Source organism: Lithobates pipiens, unplaced genomic scaffold (genome assembly GCF_037356315.1).
Source record: "Lithobates pipiens isolate NorthernLeopardFrog02 unplaced genomic scaffold, aLitPip1_a1.2 Scaffold_1, whole genome shotgun sequence".
Taxonomy (NCBI): domain Eukaryota; kingdom Metazoa; phylum Chordata; class Amphibia; order Anura; family Ranidae; genus Lithobates; species Lithobates pipiens.
The window spans coordinates 3,956,605-3,980,714 of NW_027507685.1; the positions used below are offsets into that span (position 1 = coordinate 3,956,605).

General features: G+C 43.8%; 1 protein-coding gene across 2 annotated transcripts in view; it reads left to right on the forward strand.

Moving 5' to 3' along the window:
• LOC143961885 (actin-binding protein WASF3-like) overlaps positions 1-24,110 on the forward strand; it is an 88,865-nt gene that overhangs the window by 48,388 nt on the left and 16,367 nt on the right. Inside the window, exons 6-7 of one of the 2 annotated variants that reach the window (XM_077472179.1) lie at positions 7,329-7,444; positions 8,195-8,455. In XM_077472179.1, the coding sequence (XP_077328305.1) occupies positions 7,329-7,444; positions 8,195-8,455 (377 nt within the window). Of the gene's footprint in view, positions 1-7,328; positions 7,505-8,194; positions 8,456-24,110 lie in introns of both variants that reach the window. The other variant, XM_077471508.1, reaches the window with a different exon arrangement.

A 24,110-nucleotide genomic window follows, 5' to 3' on the forward strand; every position in this document is an offset into this window, starting at 1 on the left:
TGGATATGGATAGGTGGAAACATGGCATCACGTAGCTCTACGCGTTTCATGGCTGACTCATCAGGAGCATGCACGTGATAGTCTAGAATGGAAATTATATGTAAATGATCGATAAACATTAAGAACATAAACATAAACAGGGATAAGGTAAAACCACGGACAGCACTGAAGTGCGTACTTACTAATTGAGGTTCGCTAGTTAAAGGTGCGGTGGCGAGGCACCAAAAAACATCCGGGGGCCGTGGTGGACAGCCTGACGGGGACGACCCACACAAGTAGTCATCAGGGCGGACATAGGATTCAAGGCATATATGTGGGGGGAGTGGAGACTGGGGGAGTGGAGGTTAATTGAAATTAGGCTCTCCTTGTCCAGGGGCCGTGACATGCATTATGGACCTCCGCTTTTCCCCCGCCTCCTTTGACGCCTGGGCGGGGTGGATGCACCTTCACTGTGCGTCAACGCCAGGCACTCCACACTGTACGTGCAGCGTCCCTGGCGCTGTCACGCTTTTGCTGTCGGTTTTGCACACTCGTGAGCAACGGGGGAGCTATTCAGGTGCCAGTTGGCTGGAGAAGCTTTTCCGACTAACGGCGCCCCTCCCCCGAATCTGTGCTACACGGCGTGACGGTGGAGGGCTGCCCCCTGTGGTGAGACATATATGGGAGTCTCTCTGGGGCGGTCCTGACACTCAAGACTCCCTGCACATTCAACAGGAATCTTCCCAAAAAGTAATCACATTTAAAGGGATGCATGGCTCTGCATTGCAGCTGCTGGCAGGCTTTTCTACCAGACTGTGGCTGCTTTAGAAATAAAATGAACTGTTAGCCCTTGTACACACGGTCGGACATTCCGACAACAAAATCCGTCAGATTTTGTCTGATGGATTTTGTCCGAAACTGGTCTTGCATACACACGGTCGGAACGTGATGACATTATTTCGTTACGACGGGACTACATTCAGGCTAGTAGCCAATATCTTTGGTCTAGGAATTTGATCTGAGCATGCGTGGCACTTTGTCCGATTGGAATTCTGTACACACAATCGGACAAAGTCCGATCGGATCATGTTGTGGGAAAATTTTATAGCCCAGCTATAAAACTTTGTCGGTCGGATATTCCCACGGAAACAGTCCGATGGAGCCCACACACGGTCGGATTATCCGACAACACGGTCCGATCGGACATTTTCCGTCGGTATGTCTGACCGTGTGTACAAGGGCTAAGACTTCAAACACCTTTGTTTTGTTGCTGCTGGAATATATGTAGATGATTTACACTGTAAGTTCAACTGGGCATTAAGTTGTTGTACTGCCTGCATTTTCCTTTATGGTCCAACCTGTCTATGCCCTTGTACACACGGTCGGAGAATCTGTCGGAATGTGTCCTATCGGACCGTGTCGTCGGATAATCCCACTGTGTGTGGTATGCATCGGACTGATTCCGTCGGAATATCCGTCGGACCCAATTTTCCAACATGTTGGAAATATTTCCCGACCAACTGGGCCAATCGGACATACTCTGATCATGTGTAGAGAATTTTGATCGGACCAAGTGCCACGCATGCTCAGATCAAATTCCTACATCAAAGCTATTGGCTACTAGCCTGAATGTAGTCCCATTGTAACGAAATTACGTCATCACGTTCTGAAAGATCGGATTTTTTCGCCAACTTTGTCCGACCGTGTGTATGCAACAGTTTCGGACAAAATCCGACGGGCAAAATCCGACGGATTTGGTTGTGGAAATCTCCGACCGTGTGTACAGGGGCTATGTGTTGTGCCATTTGAGGTCTGAACATCAGTGAATGAAGCTCAAAGTAAATGTACTATGGTTTAAAGATTGTATGTTTTTTTTTCTTCTATAATCTTTAAATGCACACAGTTTCCATATATACTGCAATCTCTATAGCAATCGTTTAGCCCTCAGACTGATTGCCTTCAAATACCACAGCATGAAAAAAAGCAACTCTTTATGACAGTAACTGCAGTGTGTCTTTCACTGATGATTATATGTTATGATGTGTTGCCATCTTGTCACCCTGGGATGTCACGCAATGCTATTGTAATTTTAATTCTGTCCCAGCAAGACAGCCTCTCTGTCTGAGCGCAAGAAGCAGAGTTCAACATAAAGAGGGAATGTTGTGTCATTTTCAGCCAAAGGCAACTGTTTATGTTGTCTATTGGTTAGAACAATGAAACCTCCAGAATTCTAACTAACAGAATTCTAACGCTAACTTAAAGTGAGCCTCCGCAATGTGTTCTTACATGTGCTCTTTCTCCAATGACACCCAGCTTTTTTTTACTCTATTTTTGCTGCAGCCGGCAGTATTATAAATAATATGACAGTGCAGTGAACCAGCCGCTCATGTTCATAAATAATTAATGCCCAGGGCTGGAAGTTTCTTATGCAGCTTTCCGCACAAGCTAACACCATGTTTTCTGGTTAAAACTCCCAGATTCGGTGTAAAATGTCAGTGCTTTCCTAAACTAAAGCTGGCCATACACCATACAAATTTCTTATTCAATTTCCTTTAGCCCTTGTACACACGGTCGGAGATTCCGACGGAATGTGTCCTATCGGACTGTTTTGTCGGATAATACGACAGTGTGTGGTCTCCATCGGACTGTTTACGTCGGAGTATCCGACGGACCAACTTGTCCGTAAAATTTTCCGACAAAATGCTCCAATCGGATATACTCCGATCATGTGTAGCCTACTCCGATGGACAAAGTGCCACGCATGCTCAGATCAAATTCCTAGACCAAAGCCATTGGCTACTAGCCCCAACGTAGTCCCGTCGTAACGAAATAACGTCATCACGTTATGTACAATCGGATTTTCCGACAACTTTGTCTGACCGTGTGTATGCAACAGTTTCGGACAAAATCCATCTGACAAAATCCAACAGATTTGGTTGTCAGAATGCCCGACCGTGTGTACAAGGGCTAAGATTTACCTTCAACTGTGTAGTACAAGGGCCTGCCTGATTGCACACAAACTAAAAGTGTTCAGATTTGACCTCATATTATATGGTTTTGGTAAATCTAAAGCAAATCTATAGAAGAAAATTGTATAATGTATGGCCAGCCTAAGGAGTCTAATGAAGTTTGAAGCATCAATGAGAAGAGACACTGCAATGTATGTTCAAATAGGTGTTACTCAGCCAAGGCTGATGCACAAGTAGTGATGACGGGGACACAGCTGAGGGTTGTTACTATGGGGTTGATTTACTACAGACATTTTTTTAAGGGAAGTTGCACTTTGCAAGGACATTTTCCCCAGAGTTTAGTGGATATGGTAAAATATCATTTTGCAAAGAATACCCAATCACGTGCATGGGAAATAAAAAAAATAAAAATAAATGTTGCTTGCATATGATTGGATGATGGAGGTTAGTAGAGCTTCACTTCATTCATTTATTTCTGGGGAAAAGTCTCCTCACAAAGTGCAACTTCACTTGCAAAGTGAACAGCCTATTTGCCTTTAGTAAATCAACCCCAAGGCATCCCCTTATTAACCCTTATATAACACTTAGGAGATTTTTTTTTTTTAACTCCTTTCAACCTTAGCTATTTTTGCTGATTTGTTCATACCATTAAAATGTAGATTTTTCATTACCGGAACCATTGTTTTGGTGGTTTTATAAAAGGGGCAAATCACAAAATAAAATTTTCACTTTTGATAACCTATAACCTGCCTTCTTTCCAAGATGGAAGACCAATTTCTTTTTCATCATAATGATATAGAAAAACTATGTAGAGATAAAGAATAAGCCTCTTATAGTGCAATATGTACAGGTAGTTTATTAAAATCGTTTAAAAAAATACACTTCACTTGTAAGTGTATTTTTTAAACAAATTTTATAAACTGCCTGTACATACTGCACTATGAGAAGCTTCTTCTTTACCTCTACATGGGCCGGTATGAGTACCTAGGAACCTAGGAGCATTGCCAGTGATAGCTTACCCCGCTCCGCTTTTCTTTTCAAGTGGAAACATCCAACTATGCTGTTTTTAACTACCTGTAATGGGGTCAATACGCTCTGGTGAGTAGAATACACATGTGAATGTTCATAAGAGGAGATACACAAAGTCATTAGTGTATTTGGTCACTAAGGCATTGGGACTTATAAGCACTTTAATTCACTTGTCACACAATTGAAGACATTATTGTTCTATTGATATATATGTACATTTTGAGAGCACGGTTTTTCTTTGGTTTGTTTTATTGCCAATCTTTTTTGCTTTACAACGTGCATCTCTCATTTGTTTGTATTTTTTTTAATTTTCAGCACATATATATACAATTAGGTCCATATATATTTGGACACAGGCACAATTTCTATGTCTTTTCAGGTATTTACCAAAACATATTAAATCTATGGTTATATAATGGATATGGACTGAAAGTGCTCACTCTCAGGTTTAATTGGAGGATATGTACATCCAAATCGGAGGAAGGGTTTAGGAATTACAGCACCTAAGAATAGCCATCCTCCCTTTTTTAAGGGACCAAAAGTAATTGGACAATTGAATCAAAAGCTGTTTCATAGCCAGGTGTGGGCTACTCCTTCGTTATTTCTTCATCAAGTAAATAGGTAAAAGGTCTGGAGTTGATTCTAAGTGTGGTATTTGCATTTGGAATCTATTGCTGTGAACCTACATTGTGTGTGCAAAGGACCTGTCTATGCAAGTGAAACAGGCCGTTGTAAGGCTTCAAAAACTAAACCAATCCATCAGAGAGATAGCAGCAACATTAGGACTGTCCAAACCAACAGTTTGGTACATTCTGAGGAAAGAAGAGCGCACTAGTGAGCTCAGCAACATAAAAAGGACTGGACGTCCATGAAAGACAACAGTGGTGGATGATTGCAGGATCCTCTGTATGGTAAAGAAAAACCCATTCACAACATCCAGACAAGTGAAAGACACTCTCCAGGAGGTGGGTGTATCATTGTCAAAGTCTACTATTAAGCGAAGCCTTCACAAGAGAAAATACAGAGGGTTTACCACCAGGTGCAAACCATTTATAAGCCTGAACAATAGAAAAGCCAGATTAGACTTTGCCAAAAAACATCTAAAAAAGCCGGACCAGTTCTGGAGAAGCATTCTTTGGACAGATGAAACTAAGATTAATCTGTACCAGAATGAATGGAAGAAAATAGTGTGGAGAAGGCTTGGAGCAGCTCATGACCCAAAGCACACAACATCATCTGTACAACATGGTGGAAGCAGCGTAATGGCATTGGCATGCATGGCTTCTAGTGGCAATGGGTCATTGGTGTTTATTGATGATGTGAGAGAAGACAGAAGCAGCCGGATGAATTCTGCAGTATTTCGAGATATACTGTCAGCCCAGATTCAGCCAAATGCAGCAAAGTTGATTGGACAGCGCTTCACAGTACAGATGGACAATGATCCAAAACACACTGCAAAAGCAATCCAGGAGATTTGAAGGAAAAGAAGTGGAATATTCTGCAATGTCCAAGTCAATCACCTGATATCAACCCAATTGAGCATGTATTTCACTTGTTGAAGACAAAACTAAAGGCAGAAAGACCCACAAACAAAGAACAACTGAAGACAGCTCCATTTAGAGCCTGGCAAAGCATCAGAAAGGAGGAAACCCAGTCTTTGGTAATGTCCATGGGTTTCAGACTTCAGGCAATCATTGCCAGTAAAGGATTCTCAACAAAATATTACAAATTAGCATTTTATTTATGATTATATTATTTTCCCCAATTACATTTCAGCCCCTGTAAATGGGGGGCTGTGTATTAAAATTGTTGCAGTTCCTACAAATTGTACTTTATATTTATGTTAAACCCCTTAAATTAAAGCTGGAAGTCTGCACTTATTTCATGTTATATTTATTCTGGTGGCATACAAAGTCAAAAGTAGGAAAATTGTGCCTGTGTCCAAATATATATGGACCTAATTGTATATTTTATTTTTGTGCAGGTGTTGGGTCAATTCACCTATTACATTCATTAACCATGTTGCAGCCTGCCCCCTCACTATCTTATTTGTACTTCCATTGACCAAAAGGTCGTAACCCTAGGGCTGATGGATATCAGCTGTCATTTATCTCAGCTCAAGGGTGGAACCACAATTTGAATTTTTCCTGGCACACTGTGCACAGGATGATGCTAAATAAGTGATGGGAAATAGGAATCATAGAGACTCAAAAGCTGCTCTAGCAAACTGGGTGCAATGGACTGAAGCATTGAAATCAAGTTGTAACTTTGGATACTAAGGCCATGGAGTAATATCTTCTTGCTACGTACACAGTCCTGTTTTTAGCTTTTGACAATTCTGGTAATATGTAAATAAAAAAGTGTTAAAACAAAATACTTGAAAAATACTACTACTAACAGTGTTTTTGAGTTTTTGGTATATTGTGAAGTTTTGATTATATATGGTACTGAATGTCAGCGACGATCATGCATTTCACACCTACTAACACCCATGAAGAATAACTTCTTTATCTGAAGAAAATTGAAAATCTGGTCAGAGCATATTCCTGGTGATTTTGACGCTTTTTTTAGGCATTTTTCAGGCAATTTACAAGCATTTCCAGATGTTTTCAAAGCATATTACAAGCATATTACAAGCATTTTACAGGCATTTTGCCAAAATTTGTTTCTTGAGCTGGGCAAGGGGAAGAGAGCTGTCTGTTAGGAGGCATGGAGTTCTTCAGCCAATAAATGCATGAAAAGGCCTGTAACATGTGTTTACAGGTACTCCTATTGAAGTGTAAATGCCTGAATACACCAAAAAAGCTCATGTATTTTTTTACAGTATAGACCAGCCTTTCTCAACCTTTTCAACATAGAGTAACCCTTGAAATACTAGTTCTCCGGTCTCGGGGAACCCCTGCTAAAAATTTGAAATCTACAACTCATAATACAATAGTGTGATGGTCAGTGGGAAGAATGGCCCTTACACTTGTGGTCATTGGGAAGAATTACCTCCTTACAGATACCTAAAAAGATCAATGGTGTCAGTGAGAACTTAACTGAGAGGCAGACATTGCCCAATGCTGAAGGAACCCCTAGCAACCTTTGAAGAAGCCTGGTTGGGAACCACTGGTATAGACTATAGAGCATAGGGTGACTGAGAGCCCAAGTATGAACAGCGATCATTTGAAAGAATGGAATTCTGCATAGTCAGGCATAGTAAGGTGTAGGGAAATGAGCAGAAAAAACCCTCAAGTGAGAATGGGGGCTCAGACGTTGGCAAAATGATTTGTATTATAAGAGTGTGAAATAGTTCTAAAAGTGGGTACTGCCTCTTTCTGTTTATGCTAATGCAAGTCTTTTTCTCAGGAACAGAGGCAGGTGGAAGATCCAACCCGGGAGGTGAAGAAGGTCCGGAAAGCCCGGAACCGAAGGCTAGAATGGAACATGATGGCATATGATAAGGAGTTCAGGCCAGATAACAGGTTCTCACCATCTCCATATCATGTGACTTCATCCGAGGGATCACTTTCCCCTGATAATAGGCAGGTTCCATGCACAGTATCATGCCCTCTATATTATACTAAGTGGTAAACAGATTTAATTTATGTAAACAGGAACATATGGTATGGTGTACATGAAAATACAGGCTTAATTAATATCAGGCTACAAAGAGCATTGGTATGTGAACTAACTCATAGGGCTTGTTTTTTTTTATTGAGAGCATTAGTGGAGCTGTTGCAACCAGTAAGATCACGTGAATCATTTTCCAAGTTCATGGAAGATGATTCCCTACTGGTTGATCAGGGTAAGGTTAAGTTGCTCTAGTTTTATGTAATAAACATAATAATCATCCCAACATTCAGGGACATGCAGAAAATAATTGCTCTTTGTTGGGATGTTACGCAAGGCCCATGTTACCCTTTCTGGTCATTACCAGTTTATTATATGTATTATGCGCTGGTTTTTATGTAATTCAATTGACTAATTTTCTAATATGCATTAAAATTGCACATAGTTTGTTTCATAATAACAAATAAAGCATGCTGTATGTACCTAAAGAAGTTTAAATGATACATTTTGGGGAGCTATTTTTATGGGTTTTGTTTTAGAAACTGGAACAATAATGGCACCCTTTTTATCCTGGGTGGGATGTCTACACATCATTTTTATAATGATTCTAAAATGATTGTTTTAAATGCCACTTTTAAAGTCGTTTTATTTTGCAACTGCAGGTCATATGCTTCAGAACTCGATCACTCATATCCTGCCAGCCCAAATCACCCTACTCAACAGATCCTGGCTGCTGCCCCTCACCTGACCCCAGAAAACAAGGAAATTATCCTGATGGCCAGTCAAGCACAAGAGCATGGCTACCGTTCCTCTGCTCCGGGTAGTCGACAGAACAGTCTAAACAGAGCCCAGCAGGCTCATGCCCCACAGCCCACAGAAACCATTCTTAATGGCCCTCGCCCTCAAGTCCTAAAGGATTATAGGTAAGTGATATGTTTCACCTATTATGAAGAATTCATGGATGCAAAATGCTATAACTGACTCTCTAAAATCTGAAATACGTGTGGATGTAGTGACTGTCCAGTTTTGTATACATTTGATCTAAAAGTTATTAGAAAAGAAAATCGGAACATAAACATTGTGAGCAAAATCGATTATTTTACACTTGTGACCTATACTATGGAAGCGTAGTAGTTCCTTATATCCCACATGGACTCCAGTTGTGCCTCAGCGATCCCTGCTCTTCTCCACTCCACTCTACACTAAACTAGCGATGCCATATTTCTGTGATATAAAAGAAGTGCAGAATCGTGTTAAATCCCTTGTAATGGCTTTAGAATGTGAGCCGTGCTGGGAATTCAGATGTAAGAATCTTGCTTGAGGAGCCAGGAGGATATTTGCCCTGCTGGCAACTTCCCAAAATGCCATTATTAATATGAAGTTGACTTCCCCACTTCTTTGGTCTGGCCTCAACAAACTCATCTGGATTAAATTAAATTAAATTAAATTGAAATGCCCAGTATAACCCATTAAAGCTGAATCTAAAGTGGAAGTAAACTCCCCGTTTTTTACCATGTTTTCATTTATGGAATCATAGGTGTGAGCAATCCATTGCATTAGGGTGTGCACTCCACAGTTCAAACACACATACGTGTGTGTGTGTGTGTGTGTGTGTATATATATATCGCGATCCGAGAGCGTGTGTGTGTGTATATATATATCGCGATCCGAAAGCGACCGAAAGCCGCCGAGAAGGGCCGAGGGGGCCGAAAGCCGCCGAGAAGGTCCGAGAGCGGCCGAAAGCCGCCTAGAACTTCCGGGCGCCACCGAGATACACAGGACATCTCGGCGGCGCCATTTAAAAAAAAATAAGCGGACATCACTAAGGCTACGGACAAGCTGCATGACAAGGCTGCAATGAGGACAGGCTGCATGACAAGGCTGCAAATGACACTGACGAGGCTTCAGATGGACACTGATAAGGCTGCATTGATGGGCATTTAAATGTAAGTTTTTTTTCCTTAAATTTCCCTCCTAAAAGTTATTTCCACAAAATTCCCTCCTAAACTTGGGGTGCGTGTTATATGCCGGCGCGTGTTATACACCGATAAATATGGTATATATATATATACACACTATATTACCAAAAGTAATGGGGCGCCTGCCTTTACACGCACATGAACTTTAATGGCATCCCAGTCTTAGTCTGTAGGTTTCAATATTGAGTTGGCCCACCCTATGCAGCTATAACAGCTTCAACTCTTCTGGGAAGGGTGTAGACATTAATGGCTGTGTGTTGAGTTATTTTGAGAGGACCCCAAATTTACACTGTTATACAAGCTGTACACTCACTACTTTACATTGTAGCAAAGTGTACTTTCTTCAGTGTTGTCACATGAAAAGATATAATAAAATATTTACAAAAATGTGAGGGGTGTACTAACTTTTGTGTGATACTGTATAGTGATGCTGTGTGCCCAGCTGCCTCTGCACTCCTTTACATAGTTACACAGTAAGGTTGAATAAAGACACCAGTCCATCCTGAGTGTCTACAATTGTCCCTATCCCTGTACATTGCACACTCACATTGGTCCCTACCCTCAAGGAACCCACAATCCAAGGTCCTCATTCATATACTAGGGTCAATTTTGGACAGAAGCCAATTAGCCTACCTGCATGTCTTTGGAGTGTGGGAAACCCACGCAGGCACAGGGAGAACATGCAAACTCTAGGCAGGTAGTGTTGTGGTTGGGATTTGAACCAGTGACCCTTCTTACTGCTAGGTGAGAGTGCTAACCACTACACCACTGTGCCGCCGCACTCCTTTGGGAAAGAACAAATAAACACTCACCCACATGAGCACACAATCTCAAATACAGGCACACCACACACACTCAGATACTTGCATACAAACATACATACATACATAAACACACACATATTATAGGATGCATCAGTGCAAACACAAGCTTTGTTAGTGTAAGAAGAACATCAGGAGTGTAAATCTCGCAATTACATTTTGGTATCCAAATAACTGCTCTAGGGCATGCAGGTGCCCGCTTAAGCTAGAAAACGTATGTCTGATTGGGTTTGCAGGCAGTAATGTGGAATGCTGGAGAAATTACACACAGTTCGGCAGGGTGGGAAGTACATTGAAAGTGCTACTTTTTTCTGTGTATCTCCTGAATCTGTGAACTCTCATGGAGAACTGGATTATGTGGGGATATACAGTATGTAGATGGAAAGTTAGTTGTTGGTGGCCAATCTCTGGTACAATGGTAAAGTTTTCTGACTGCCAGAAACAAGGAAGAGCAATGCTATCACACTCGTGGCAATGCCACGTGAGCGTTGCCAGGGCAACCAACCGGAGCGTTGAACATCTGCATTGTCACTGCAGAGGTAGATTAGACTGCACTGTGCTAGGTTGGTGAATGGACCTCTCCCTTTTATGGATATATTGTTAAAAGATGAATGAGTCTAACATGCAGTATAGTAAGCTTTTCCTAAATATAAGTGTCAGATGTTTGGACAAGGGCGCAATTTCGGTGCTTGCCATAGGTGTGCATACACCCCTTGGGGTGCACAAGATGATGCTACCTACCAAACTGCAGCCCACAATAATTTAGCACAATATAGCATAGTATAGCACCATAGAACAACTAACTATCCCCAGATGAATTGTCAGCTCTCCCTACACTGCTGTATAGAAACAGCAACTATAAGGACCCAGCATGACTGGCAGAGAGAGTGGTAGTCTGGAAACCAGGGGCGGACTGACCATTTGGGCACTTGGGCACCGGCCGAGAGCCCCATGTCACTAAGGGGCCCCATCAGGGTTGCCAGCCTCAATAAAACCAGGTACAGTATGTAAAAAATCTGTATAAAAAATATAAAAAAGGTTATGTAGCGCTGCCTCTTTTAAAATACCTACTAAATAACATGAATCAAGATATATATATACATAATAATAAATAAATGTGCAAATCTCAAATCTGTGTTTTTAAAAAAATCCCAAAATTATAGCTGTCCCGCCTCTCCAGTACCTTTTCAGTGTGTGTATGTGTATTCTGTGTGTGTATATTGTGTGTGTAGATTGCGTGTCTGTGTGTGTATACTGTATGTGTGTATATTGTGTGTCTGTGTGTGTATACTGTATGTGTGTGTGTGTATACTGTGTGGCCCCATAATCTATTGCCTGGAGCCCCTATAATCTCCTATTGCTTGGGGGCCCCATAATCTTCTTCTATTGCCCAGGGGCCCCATGCGTTGTCAGTCCGCCCCTGCTGGAAACTTTTATTTTATATTTTAAAAAAATAGGTGGCATGCTGCTTCTGGCAGCTCTGTTACCATAAGGCTTACACTATCTACGATGGCTTTGCAAATTGTGGCCCTGTCTAAAGTTAAGTATCTCCTTTTAGACCAAAAATGTTTTGTTTACGATGTTGGTATGGTTTTATTATTTTTTTTATGCACTCTCTAAAGGAAAGAACATAGAAATGATTTCTTCTGCCCTAAAATAGCAGCCGTCTGTTTTTGACCTTGTTTGTTATCCATCAAACCCAGAGCACTACAAAAGCGAGTCATGCCATGCGAATAAAAAGACATGTCAAGTAAGGGTGACCCCACTCCAGGTGCAAGTGGTGGAATCACTGCTATTCCCCGAAATAAAGATTTCTTTCTTAGCAGAGATTTTATTTAAAGCAACCTGTGAGCATAAACAAACTGTATCTGAATAATGTCTCCTGGGAGATTTATGACAATTGTCTGTTTTAATGACGTCATGAGGAGGAAATATATTTTTATAGATAAACAAGGGCCATAGTGATAATTCTTATCAGAAAACCCAAGTGCAACCCATATTTTTCTTTTTAGGTGTATCAGTGGTAATTTTATAAACAAAAAAACATATATATATATATATATATATATATATATATATATATACAAGCAGGGAAAAGCAAAAGGCTTTGCTTTAACACTGCCCCCCCCCCCCCCTGCTTTTTATGCTTTTCGAGTGCCTTGAGCTCAGCTTCTAGCGCATGTTCAACCACCAAGTGTCTAGGCAGTTAGCTTGTCCACCACTAGATGGCGGTGTTCCCAGAGGGAAATTGCTGATTGGGTGTAATGTTATTTTTGAGAAAACCTTCCTCTAGTGATGTTACGGAGTTAGTGCCTATATAAGTGCAAGGATGGGAGGGGCCCAGTGAGTTGAGGCATGGGAGCCAAACACCCCAGTGCTACTAGAATGTAATCAGCTCCTGGGCTACAGGGCCCTCTGCAGGGCTGAAGTGCCCCAGGTAAGCAGCATAGCTTTGTTCTCTGACAGCTGGCAACATAGGACCCATTAGGCACTGGGCATATCTTTTTTATTTTTTTTGTTTCACAAACGTTTTATTGAACATTTTCGTGGGTACAACAACAGACATTACAGAGATTGTATATGTATAAACATTAGCTAGTACAAACGCTTAAGCCTAATCATCTTCTCGAAGACTTGTTAATCAATCTCTTAAGGATACAGTAGCAAAAATAAACCCAGTGTTGTTAACCAACAGAGAACCAGAGAAACCAAAAAGTAGCCTAGAATCTGCAATAGTGGCCAGAAAACATTTGAATTCTAGTGAGCCCATCATCAGTTACTACTGTGGCTAGCTCCCTTGTGTCAGATGTAAACTTTCTAGTTGTCTTCCTATTGTAAAGTGAGACTATTCCGGTACATCCCTTCAAATATGATATCTTTTAAGACTGTGTATTAAAATCCGAATAAATCATTTTGGGACAGGAGAGGAGTCTGCACGGCAGGTCAAGACTGAAGGAATAACTGGCATACAATTAAAACAAATCACTAGTAGTAAAAAGTAGAAGATACATACCTTGCTCCGGATTTCATGCTGCTGTACCAAGGCGAGGCGAATAATCCAGCTTTTACACGGGCGATGGGAGGACCTCAATAATAGTGACTTTATTTTAGATACAAGCTCGGCTTTAGACAATTCTTTGAAAGTTCTGGTTTAACTTTTTGTTACATATTCCTCTAGTATTCAAACAGCTTATTTTTCTATTTGTGTTTTGGAAGGTCCATGTTAATAAGCACAATTACAGCTAATGAGCTCTTCAGGACCATGGAGAGCACACTATTGCTTTCTAGCTACACAGTGACAGCAGCTAGTGTTTAAAGTGGAGGGCCACCCTGAAAAAAAAAATACATTAAAAATTAGAAAAAAATCATTAAAAAAAAAATGAAACATTTTTTTTTTTTAATTTACCAGAAATGCCTATTGCTAGGCACATCATCCTAATCTGCCTCTTCCTCCTCCGCGGAGAGCTTCTTTCTTCTCTCCTCCGTGCCGTGTCTTCTGGGTAATGGGTCGCGCTGTGTTCTGGGAACTGTGTGTTCCAGAACACAGCGCGTCCCATTCACAAAGCGCTGCGTGACTCGCGCATGCGCAGTAGGAAACGGGCAGTGAAGCCGCAAGGCTCCACTGCCTGTTTCCCTTAGACAAAATGGCGGCGCTGGGCAGGGCCGCTGATAGAAATCATGGGGCCCCGTACAGCCTACCTGATGGGGCCCCCTTCAGCTCCACCCTGGCCCCGCCCCTGGTCCCTCCTTCAGCCCCACCCCTGCCCCCACCCATTGCCCCTCCCAGACCCCGCCTTGAAACAATTGGCGGGGTATGTATTGCAGAGTATTGGCGGGGTATGTATTGCAGAGTATTGGCAGGGTAAGTATTGCAGAGTATTGGCAGGGTAAGTATTGCAGAGTATTGGCAGGATAAGTATTGCAGAGTATTGGCAGGGTATGTATTGCAGAGTATTGGGTATTGGCCGGTAAGTATTGCAGAGTATTGGTAGGGTATGTATTGCAGAGTATTGGTAGGGTATGTATTGCAGAGTATTGGCAGGGTATGTATTGCAGAGTATTGGCAGGGTAAGTATTGCAGAGTATTGGCAGGGTATGTATTGCAGAGTATTGGGTATTGGCAGGGTATGTATTGCAGAGTATTGGCAGGGTATGTATTGCAGAGTATTGGCAGGGTATGTATTGCAGAGTATTGGCAGGGTAAGTATTGCAGAGTATTGGCAGGGTAAGTATTGCAGAGTATTGGCAGGGTATGTATTGCAGAGTATTGGCAGGGTATGTATTGCAGAGTATTGGCAGAGTATTGGCAGGGTAAGTATTGCAGAGTATTGTCAGAGTATTGGCAGGGTAAGTATTGCAGAGTATTGGCAGGGTATGTATTGCAGAGTATTGGCAGGGTATGTATTGCAGAGTATTGGCAGGGTAAGTATTGCAGAGTATTGACAGGGTATGTATTGCAGAGTATTGGCAGGGTATGTATTGCAGAGTATTGGCAGGGTAAGTATTGCAGAGTATTGGCAGGGTAAGTATTGCAGAGTATTGGCAGGGTATGTATTGCAGAGTATTGGCAGGGTATGTATTGCAGAGTATTGGCAGGGTATGCATTGCAGAGTATTGGCAGAGTATTGGCAGGGTATGTATTGCAGAGTATTGGCAGGGTAAGTATTGCAGAGTATTGGCAGGGTATGTATTGCAGAGTATTGGCAGGGTATGTATTGCAGAGTATTGGCAGGGTATGTATTGCAGAGTATTGGCAGGGTATGTATTGCAGAGTATTGGCAGAGTATTGGCAGGGTAAGTATTGCAGAGAATTGGCAGAGCATTGGCAGGGTATGTATTGCAGAGTATTGGCAGGGTATGTATTGCAGAGTATTGGCAGGGTATGTATTGCAGAGTATTGGCAGGGTAAGTATTGCAGAGTATTGGCAGGGTATGTATTGCAGAGTATTGGCAGGGTATGTATTGCAGAGTATTGGCAGGGTAAGTATTGCAGAGTATTGGCAGGGTAAGTATTGCAGAGTATTGGCAGGGTATGTATTGCAGAGTATTGGCAGGGTATGTATTGCAGAGTATTGGCAGAGTATTGGCAGGGTATGTATTGCAGAGTATTGGCAGGGTATGTATTGCAGAGTATTGGCAGAGTATTGGCAGGGTAAGTATTGCAGAGTATTGGCAGAGTATTGGCAGGGTATGTATTGCAGAGTATTGGAAGGGTAAGTATTGCAGAGTATTGGCAGGGTATGTATTGCAGAGTATTGGCAGGGTATGTATTGCAGAGTATTGGCAGGGTATGTATTGCAGAGTATTGGCAGAGTATTGGCAGGGTAAGTATTGCAGAGTATTGGCAGAGTATTGGCAGGGTATGTATTGCAGAGTATTGGCAGGGTAAGTATTGCAGAGTATTGGCAGGGTATGTATTGCAGAGTATTGGCAGAGTATTGGCAGGGTAAGTATTGCAGAGTATTTGCAGAGTATTGGCAGGGTAAGTATTGCAGAGTATTGGCAGGGTATGTATTGCAGAGTATTGGCAGGGTAAGTATTGCAGAGTATTGGCCGGGTAAGTATTGCAGAGTATTGGCAGGGTATGTATTGCAGAGTATTGGCAGGGTATGTATTGCAGAGTATTGGCAGAGTATTGGCAGGGTAAGTATTGCAGAGTATTGGCAGGGTAAGTATTGCAGAGTATTGGCAGGGTATGTATTGCAGAGTATTGGCAGGGTATGTATTGCAGAGTATTGGCAGGGTAAGTATTGCAGAGTATTGGCAGAGTATTGGCAGGGTAAGTATTGCAGAGTATTGGCAGGGTATGTATTGCAGAGTATTGGCAGGGTAAGTATTGCAGAGTATTGGCAGGGTATGTATTGCAGAGTATTGGCAGGGTATGTATTGCAGAGTATTGGCAGGGTATGTATTGCAGAGTATTGGCAGGGTATGTATTGCAGAGTATTGGCAGGGTATGTATTGGCAGAGTATTGGCAGGGTAAGTATTGCAGAGTATTGGCAGGGTATTGGCAGGGTAAGTATTGCAGAGTATTGGCAGGGTATGTATTGCAGAGTATTGGCAGGGTATGTATTGCAGAGTATTGGCAGAGTATTGGCAGGGTATGTATTGCAGAGTATTGGCAGGGTATGTATTGCAGAGTATTGGCAGAGTATTGGCAGGGTAAGTATTGCAGAGTATTGGCAGAGTATTGGAAGGGTAAGTATTGCAGAGTATTGGAAGGGTAAGTATTGCAGAGTATTGGCAGGGTATGTATTGCAGAGTATTAGCAGGGTATGTATTGCAGAGTATTGGCAGGGTATGTATTGCAGAGTATTGGCAGAGTATTGGCAGGGTAAGTATTGCAGAGTATTGGCAGGGTATGTATTGCAGAGTATTGGCAGGGTATGTATTGCAGAGTATTGGCAGAGTATTGGCAGAGTATTGGCAGGGTAAGTATTGCAGAGTATTGGCAGGGTATTGGCAGGGTAAGTATTGCAGAGTATTGGCAGGGTATGTATTGCAGAGTATTGGCAGGGTATGTATTGCAGAGTATTGGCAGAGTATTGGCAGGGTAAGTATTGCAGAGTATTGGCAGGGTATGTATTGCAGAGTATTGGCAGGGTATGTATTGGCAGGGTATGTATTGCAGAGTATTGGCAGGGCAAGTATTGCAGAGTATTGGCAGGGTATGTATTGCAGAGTATTGGCAGGGTATGTATTGCAGAGTATTGGCAGAGTATTGGCAGGGTATGTATTGCAGAGTATTGGCAGGGTATGTATTGCAGAGTATTGGCAGGGTAAGTATTGCAGAGTATTGGCAGGGTAAGTATTGCAGAGTATTGGCAGGGTATGTATTGCAGAGTATTGGCAGGGTAAGTATTGCAGAGTATTGGCAGGGTATGTATTGCAGAGTATTGGCAGAGTATGTATTGCAGAGTATTGGCAGGGTATGTATTGCAGAGTATTGGCAGGGTAAGTATTGCAGAGTATTGGCAGAGTATTGGCAGGGTATGTATTGCAGAGTATTGGCAGGGTATGTATTGCAGAGTATTGGCAGGGTAAGTATTGCAGAGTATTGGCAGGGTAAGTATTGCAGAGTATTGGCAGGGTATGTATTGCAGAGTATTGGCAGAGTATTGGCAGGGTATGTATTGCAGAGTATTGGCAGGGTATGTATTGCAGAGTATTGGCAGGGTATGTATTGCAGAGTATTGGCAGAGTATTGGCAGGGTAAGTATTGCAGAGTATTGGGTATTGGCAGGGTATGTATTGCATTTGCAGATGTTGAACTTCAAACCCCCCCCCCCCCCCAAGCAAGCATACACCTTACCTTGTCACCTGTAATTGTCCACAAGATCTCGACTCGATCGATTCGCCCGGCCCCTGCTCTCTCTGCTTGCCTGAGTTGCCTCTCACTCTGCTACTAAGTTCTTGTCACGCGGAGAGAGAGAGGATTGGGAATATCACTCCGCAACACCATAACATTATATGCTGGCCGGTACTTGTGCGGTGTGCGGAGCGGGTGCAGAAGACGTATTCTTCCACGCCCGAAATACAGGAAAGAGTCCCTCCCCTGCAGCCGCATACTGGAATGAACACAGCGCAATGAGCGCATAGCACAGTTAAAAAAAACAACTTTACCGAACAGGGGGGGGGGGGGAAGCAGGGGCGTACCTAGAGCATTTGGCGACCGGGGCGGATCCTATATCTGGCACCCATCCCCCCCACCATAAAATGTAAAAACACCCACTGTGTCCCCTGCATACCTCTGCATCCTTCAATATCTTTTTGTCACTACTGTGTACCCCCCCCCCTCTCCACAACTGCACCTCTGGACCCCTTTAAATTACACAGCACCCTGCACCTCTGGACCCCTTTACATTACACAGCACCCTGTAACTCTGGACCCCTTTACATTACACAGCACCCTGTACCTCTGGACCACTTTACATTACACAGGACCTTGCGCCTAAGGACCTCTTTACATTACACAGCACCCTGCACCTCTGGACCCCTTTACATTACACAGGACCTTGCGCCTAAGGACCTCTTTACATTACACAGCACCCTGCCCCTCTGGACCCTTTTACATTACACAGGACCTTGCACCTAAGGACCTCTTTACATTACACAGCAGCCTGCACCTCTGGACCCCTTTACATTACACAGCTCTTGTACCTCTGGACCCCTTTACATTACACAGGACCTTGCGCCTAAGGACCTCTTTACATTACACAGCACCCTGCCCCTCTGGACCCTTTTACATTACACAGGACCTTGCACCTAAGGACCTCTTTACATTACACAGCAGCCTGCACCTCTGGACCCCTTTACATTACACAGCTCTTGTACCTCTGGACCCCTTTACATTACACAGGACCTTGCGCCTAAGGACCTCTTTACATTACACAGCTCTTGTACCTCTGGACCCCTTTACATAACACAGCACCCTGAACCTCCTGACCCCTTTACATTACACAGCTCTTGTACCTCTGGACCCCTTTACATTACACAGCACCCTGCACCTCTGCACTCCTTTACATTACACAGCCCCTCACAGCTCTGGACCTCCTGCATGTTACACAGACCCCCTACAGTGCAGACCCCCCTCCCTACCATAGAGACCCCCATCTACAGTGTAGACCCCCCTACAGTACAGAATCCTCCCCTACAGTGCAGACCATCCTACAGTACAGGCCCCTCCACTCTACAGCGCAGACTCCCCTACAGTGCAGAATCCTCACCTACAGTACAGACCCCTCCCCCTACAGTGCAGGACCCCCCCTACAGTGCAGGACCCCTTCTACAGTGCAAGACCCCCCTACAGTGCAAGACCCCCCTACAGTGCAGAACCCCCATACAGTTCAGACCCCCCTACAGTGCAGGACCCCCCACAGTGCAGACCCCCCCCACAGTGCACAGACCCCCCACAGTAAAGAACCCCCCTACAGTGCACAGACTCCCCTAAGGACCCATAATGTACCTCGATTCCAAGGCAGCGGCATTGCAGGGGGGAGGTGCGAGCAGCACCAGAGTGGAGTGATACCTGTCGGCTCAGTGATCCGGGACCCGGCGCAATAATCCCCTTGTCTCTGTGGTCGCGTGACTCACGTCGCGCCGTTCTGATCAGTCTCGGCAGCGGCTGTCACTCACAGCCGAGTGAAGCCGCCTCCCCCTCCTCCTTTATGTCTACACAGTGCTGTGCATGGAGGAGGGGGAGGCGGCTTCACTCTGCTCGGCTGTGAGTGACAGCCGCTACCGAGACTGATCAGAACGGCCGCGCGACGCGACCACAGAGAGAAGGGGATTATTGCGCCGGGTCCCGGATCACTGAGCCGGCAGATGTCACTCCACTCGGGGTGCTACTCGCACCTCCCCCCTGAAATGCCGCCCACTGCCAGTGCCTCGAGCACTGATCGGTGGAGGAGGAACTTTTTTTTTTTTTAAACATAAAATTTTGCCTTTCAGGTTGCCCGGGCCCCCCTGCTGGTCAGGCCCAGTACAGCAGGGCCAGTTGTACTGGCCTATCAGCGGCCCTGGCGCTGGGACCCGAGACCGAGGGACGGGTCAACCTCGGACGGCCGACATCGCGGGCTCCCTGGACAGGTAAGTGTGCTTATTAAAAGTCAGCAGCTACAGTGTTTGCAGCTGCTGACTTTTAAATTTTTTTAAAGTGGTTGTAAACCCTTACAAACCACTTTGACCGACAGGTAAGCCTAGGTTAAGGCTTACCTGTAGGTCCAAGAAACCTATACAGTTTAGGAGATATTTACCCGAAGACAGCCACCACTATCTACAGCGCATGCGCTGTAGACAGCGGCGCGCAGGCGCACTGGGCAAGCCGCAGATCGGCGCGAGTGTCGGCTCCCGTGCGCATGCGCGGGAGTGACATCATCGCTGCTCCGGCGAATCACAGCGCCGGAGCAGCGAGACCCACCAAGAAGATGGACGCTCGGAACTACAGGGGACAGCGGTGACTTCGCTGGCTCCTGTGTCAGGTAAGTGACACATAATGGACTACTATGCGATGCATAGTAGTCCATTATGCTTTACCTTTGCAAGGAATCAAAGAGGAAGTAAACTCATCAGGGTTTACTTCCTCTTTAAAGCAGTAGTAAACAAAAAAAAAAGAAATTCTCCAGCAGGGCAATTGCATACTAGCACATTATGTGAAACTTACCGTAAAAAAAACAAAGCCCTCCAGCAGGGCGCTGTCACTGCAGACAGGACTTCCATCTTCACCTGGTCTTCCTTCCGGGTTCGCAGGCTCCGGTCCTTTGAATGGAGAGGCCACGATGATGTAAATCCTGTCGCTGTTCACAACACAGGGCTCTGCAGGAAGGGCATGGGTATGCTGTTCCTTCAGAGCGCATGCATCGGTGACGTCACTGGCAGCTTCGCAAGTAAATATATGCGCATGTTTAGGAGGTATTTACTGTACCCGGGGGCAGACTGACCATTGGGCCACTCGGGCACTGCCCGAGGGCCCCGAGCCACTAGGGGGCCCCATCAGGGTGGCTAGTCTCAGTAAAACCAGGGAAAGTATGTAAAAATCAGTGTTTTTTTTTTACATCTGTCTCTGAAATGTCCCTTACCGACATCCTTTTGGTCTAAAAATCCAGAGATTATAGCTGCCCCACCTCTCCAGTACCTTCTCAGCCAATAGAAACATGTCTGTGTATACTGTGTGTACTGTGTGATTGTATACTGTGTGTGTGTATACCGTGTGGCCCCATAATCTCCTAATGCCTGGGGGCCCCATAATCTCCTAATGCCTGGGGGCCCCATAATCTCCTAATGCCCGGGGGCCCCATGAGTTGTCAGTCCACCCCTGACTGTACCTATAGGCAAGCCTTATTATGAGCTTTTAAACTTTATAGGTTATTATCACTACAATGGAATATGTATTAGTTCTCTGTATTATTATGAACATGACTAAACAAATAATAATAATAAAAAAAAAATATATATATATATATATATATATATATATATATATATATATATATATATATATATATATATATATATATATATATATAGCAATTTAGGTACATAGGAAATAGTAGATTTAAATATAATGTAAGCTTCCAACTAGTCAGCATGTGGAACTTATTTTTACAGAGATCAATAATGTAAGGAGAAATCTACACATCAACATAGACATAGAATGACTCATAGACACATGACACATAGACATAAACACACATGACACATAGACATAAAATGACTTATTCCTTATCAGATAGCTCAGTCCAAATTTTCAATAAGAGAGATCCTCCCTAAAAGCAGTTGATTAGGGCTGTACTCTGACTGCCAGTGGAAGGGGGGGCTCAAACATTGATCGCCAAGGTAAAGGGGTACGCACACTGACCAATTCTGAGCAGCACAGGGGTACAAAGGGCACATTTTGACAAGCAAGGGCGAACACTGACCGCTAATGTAACAAAGGGTGCAGACACTGACCACCAATGTAATGAGAAGCAAAGACACTGACCAACAATGGAAGGGGGCACAAAAACTGACCACCAATGTTAGAGGGTACAGATATTGACCACTAATGTAAGGAAGGCGTAGACACTGACCATCAATGTAAGAGGGCACAGACACTGACCATCACTCTAAGGGGAGACAGATGCTGACCTTCGACATAAGGGGGATGCAGACACTGACCTCCAAATTATGAGGGACACAGACAATGACCACCAATGTAAGGAAAACACAGACACTGACTGCAAATATCAGGATTGCACATACACTGACCACCAATGTAACAGGGGTAGGGGAGACTTATCAGATTCTGAAAGAGCCCTTTTATGACCACCAATATAAAGGGAACACAAACACTCACCACCAACCCTGGGCATTTTTCCCCTCCCCCTGACCACTGATACCACACATATTTCCTATACCGTACCATCAACACCAGACATTTTTTTCCTGCCGTCGACCACAGACATTAGCCATCTTTACCTTCTGCTGGCCCTCAATTTAAGGGGCACTACAACATTTACTGACCACTGCACTCTAAACATATTGTGGTGTACATAACAAAGTGCTTACTGTTGTATGTTGCATATTCCTGACTTATGATGAGCAAATGAAGCAAAGTGCATGGGTAGCTGAGCACTGCCATGGAGGACACAAACCAATGCAAAAAAAAAAAATACCATTTACAAAGGAGCAAGTTTTACTATTAAGTCTTAAAGTGGTTGTAATCCCTTTATTTTGATTCTTACCTACAGGTAAGCTTATAATAAAGCTTACCTGTAGGTAAAATAAACATCTCATTTAGGAGATATTCTAGCGAGCAGCAGTGTCACTGGCACATGTGCTCTGAAGGTAGGGAATGAGTAAGGGGTACATAGACACAGACCCAGGCATGCAGCCTAACAGGCCAGGAAAAGGCAGCGCGTTTTGCCGCAGGTCTTTCACAGTCCTAAGTACACTCTTGCTGGCTGCCTGCACCTCTATTTTTTGAAATGACAGTGTGACTGTAAGGTCTCATTTACACGGGCAGGTGAGAGGTGGTAAAAATAGATCAGGGTTTACTTCCTCTTTAAGGTCTATTAGTAGATTACCAGCATAAGTTTTCTTGGAACCCCACTGAAAAACAAGGATCACTTTTCAGAGGGTGGTACAGCAGCAGCTGAAAGCTTGTTTTTTTTTTTTTAAGCCAAAGTGGATTTTGAATGGAAATATCACAATACAACCAAAAGCCAAGCGTTTGGCTCGCATTTGCTTCATGCACTTGTACTTGCAGGTTGCGTTTGGCAGTGGTAACGCCTGCAAAACACGACAGCTGGTTTAATGTTTGGAGCGCCACAATTGCGGTGATGTGTACTAACGTGGCTGATAGCTTTGCTAACTTGTGGATGTGTGGTCAGGGAAAGTAAAACCATGAGTTAAAAGCCTGATGAGTTTACTTCCTCTTTGATTCCCTGCAAAGGTAAAGCATAATGGACTACTATGCATCGCATAGTTGTCCATTATGTGTCACTTACCTGACACAGGAGCCAGCGAAGTCACCGATGTCCCCTGTAGTCCGGAGCATCCATCTTCTCGGTTGGTCTCCGTGGGTCTTGCTGCTCCGGCGCTGTGCCGCGATGACGTCACTCCCGCGCATGCGCATGGGAGCCGACACTCGCGGCATATCGCCGGGATCTGCGGCATTTTGCCGCGATCTGCGGCCTGACCAGTGCGCCTGCGCGCCGCTGTCTACGGCGCATGCGCCGTAGACAGCGGTGGCTGTCTTCGGGTAAATATCTCCGTATAGGTTTAGGAGATATTTCTTGGACTAGATTAAGGCTTACCTGTAGGTCAAAGTGGTTTGTAAGGGTTTACAACCACTTTAACTGCATTTGTTTCAATCTTTTTCCATTGTATTCATTTTCCACAACAGGCAAGACCAATTATTTATTTTAGATGCATACACTTTCTGTCATATAGAAATGTAGAGTTGGTATTCTGCACACCTTGGTTGTAGTGAGTTGTTTTTTGAGCTACTGTTGCCTTTCTATCATCTTGGACCAGTCTGCCTATTCTCTGACCTCTGACATCAACTGGGCATTTTCACCTATACAACTGGATATTTTCTCTTTTTTGGACCATTCTCTGTAAACCCTAGAGATGAGTATGTCTGAAAATCCCAGTAGATCAGCAGTTTTTGAAATACTCAGACCAGCCCATCTGGCACCAACAACCATGCCACATTCAAAGTCACTTAATTCCCATTTCTTCCCCATATTGATGCGCGTTTTAAACTTCAGCAAGTCGTCTTCACCACCTTTAGATG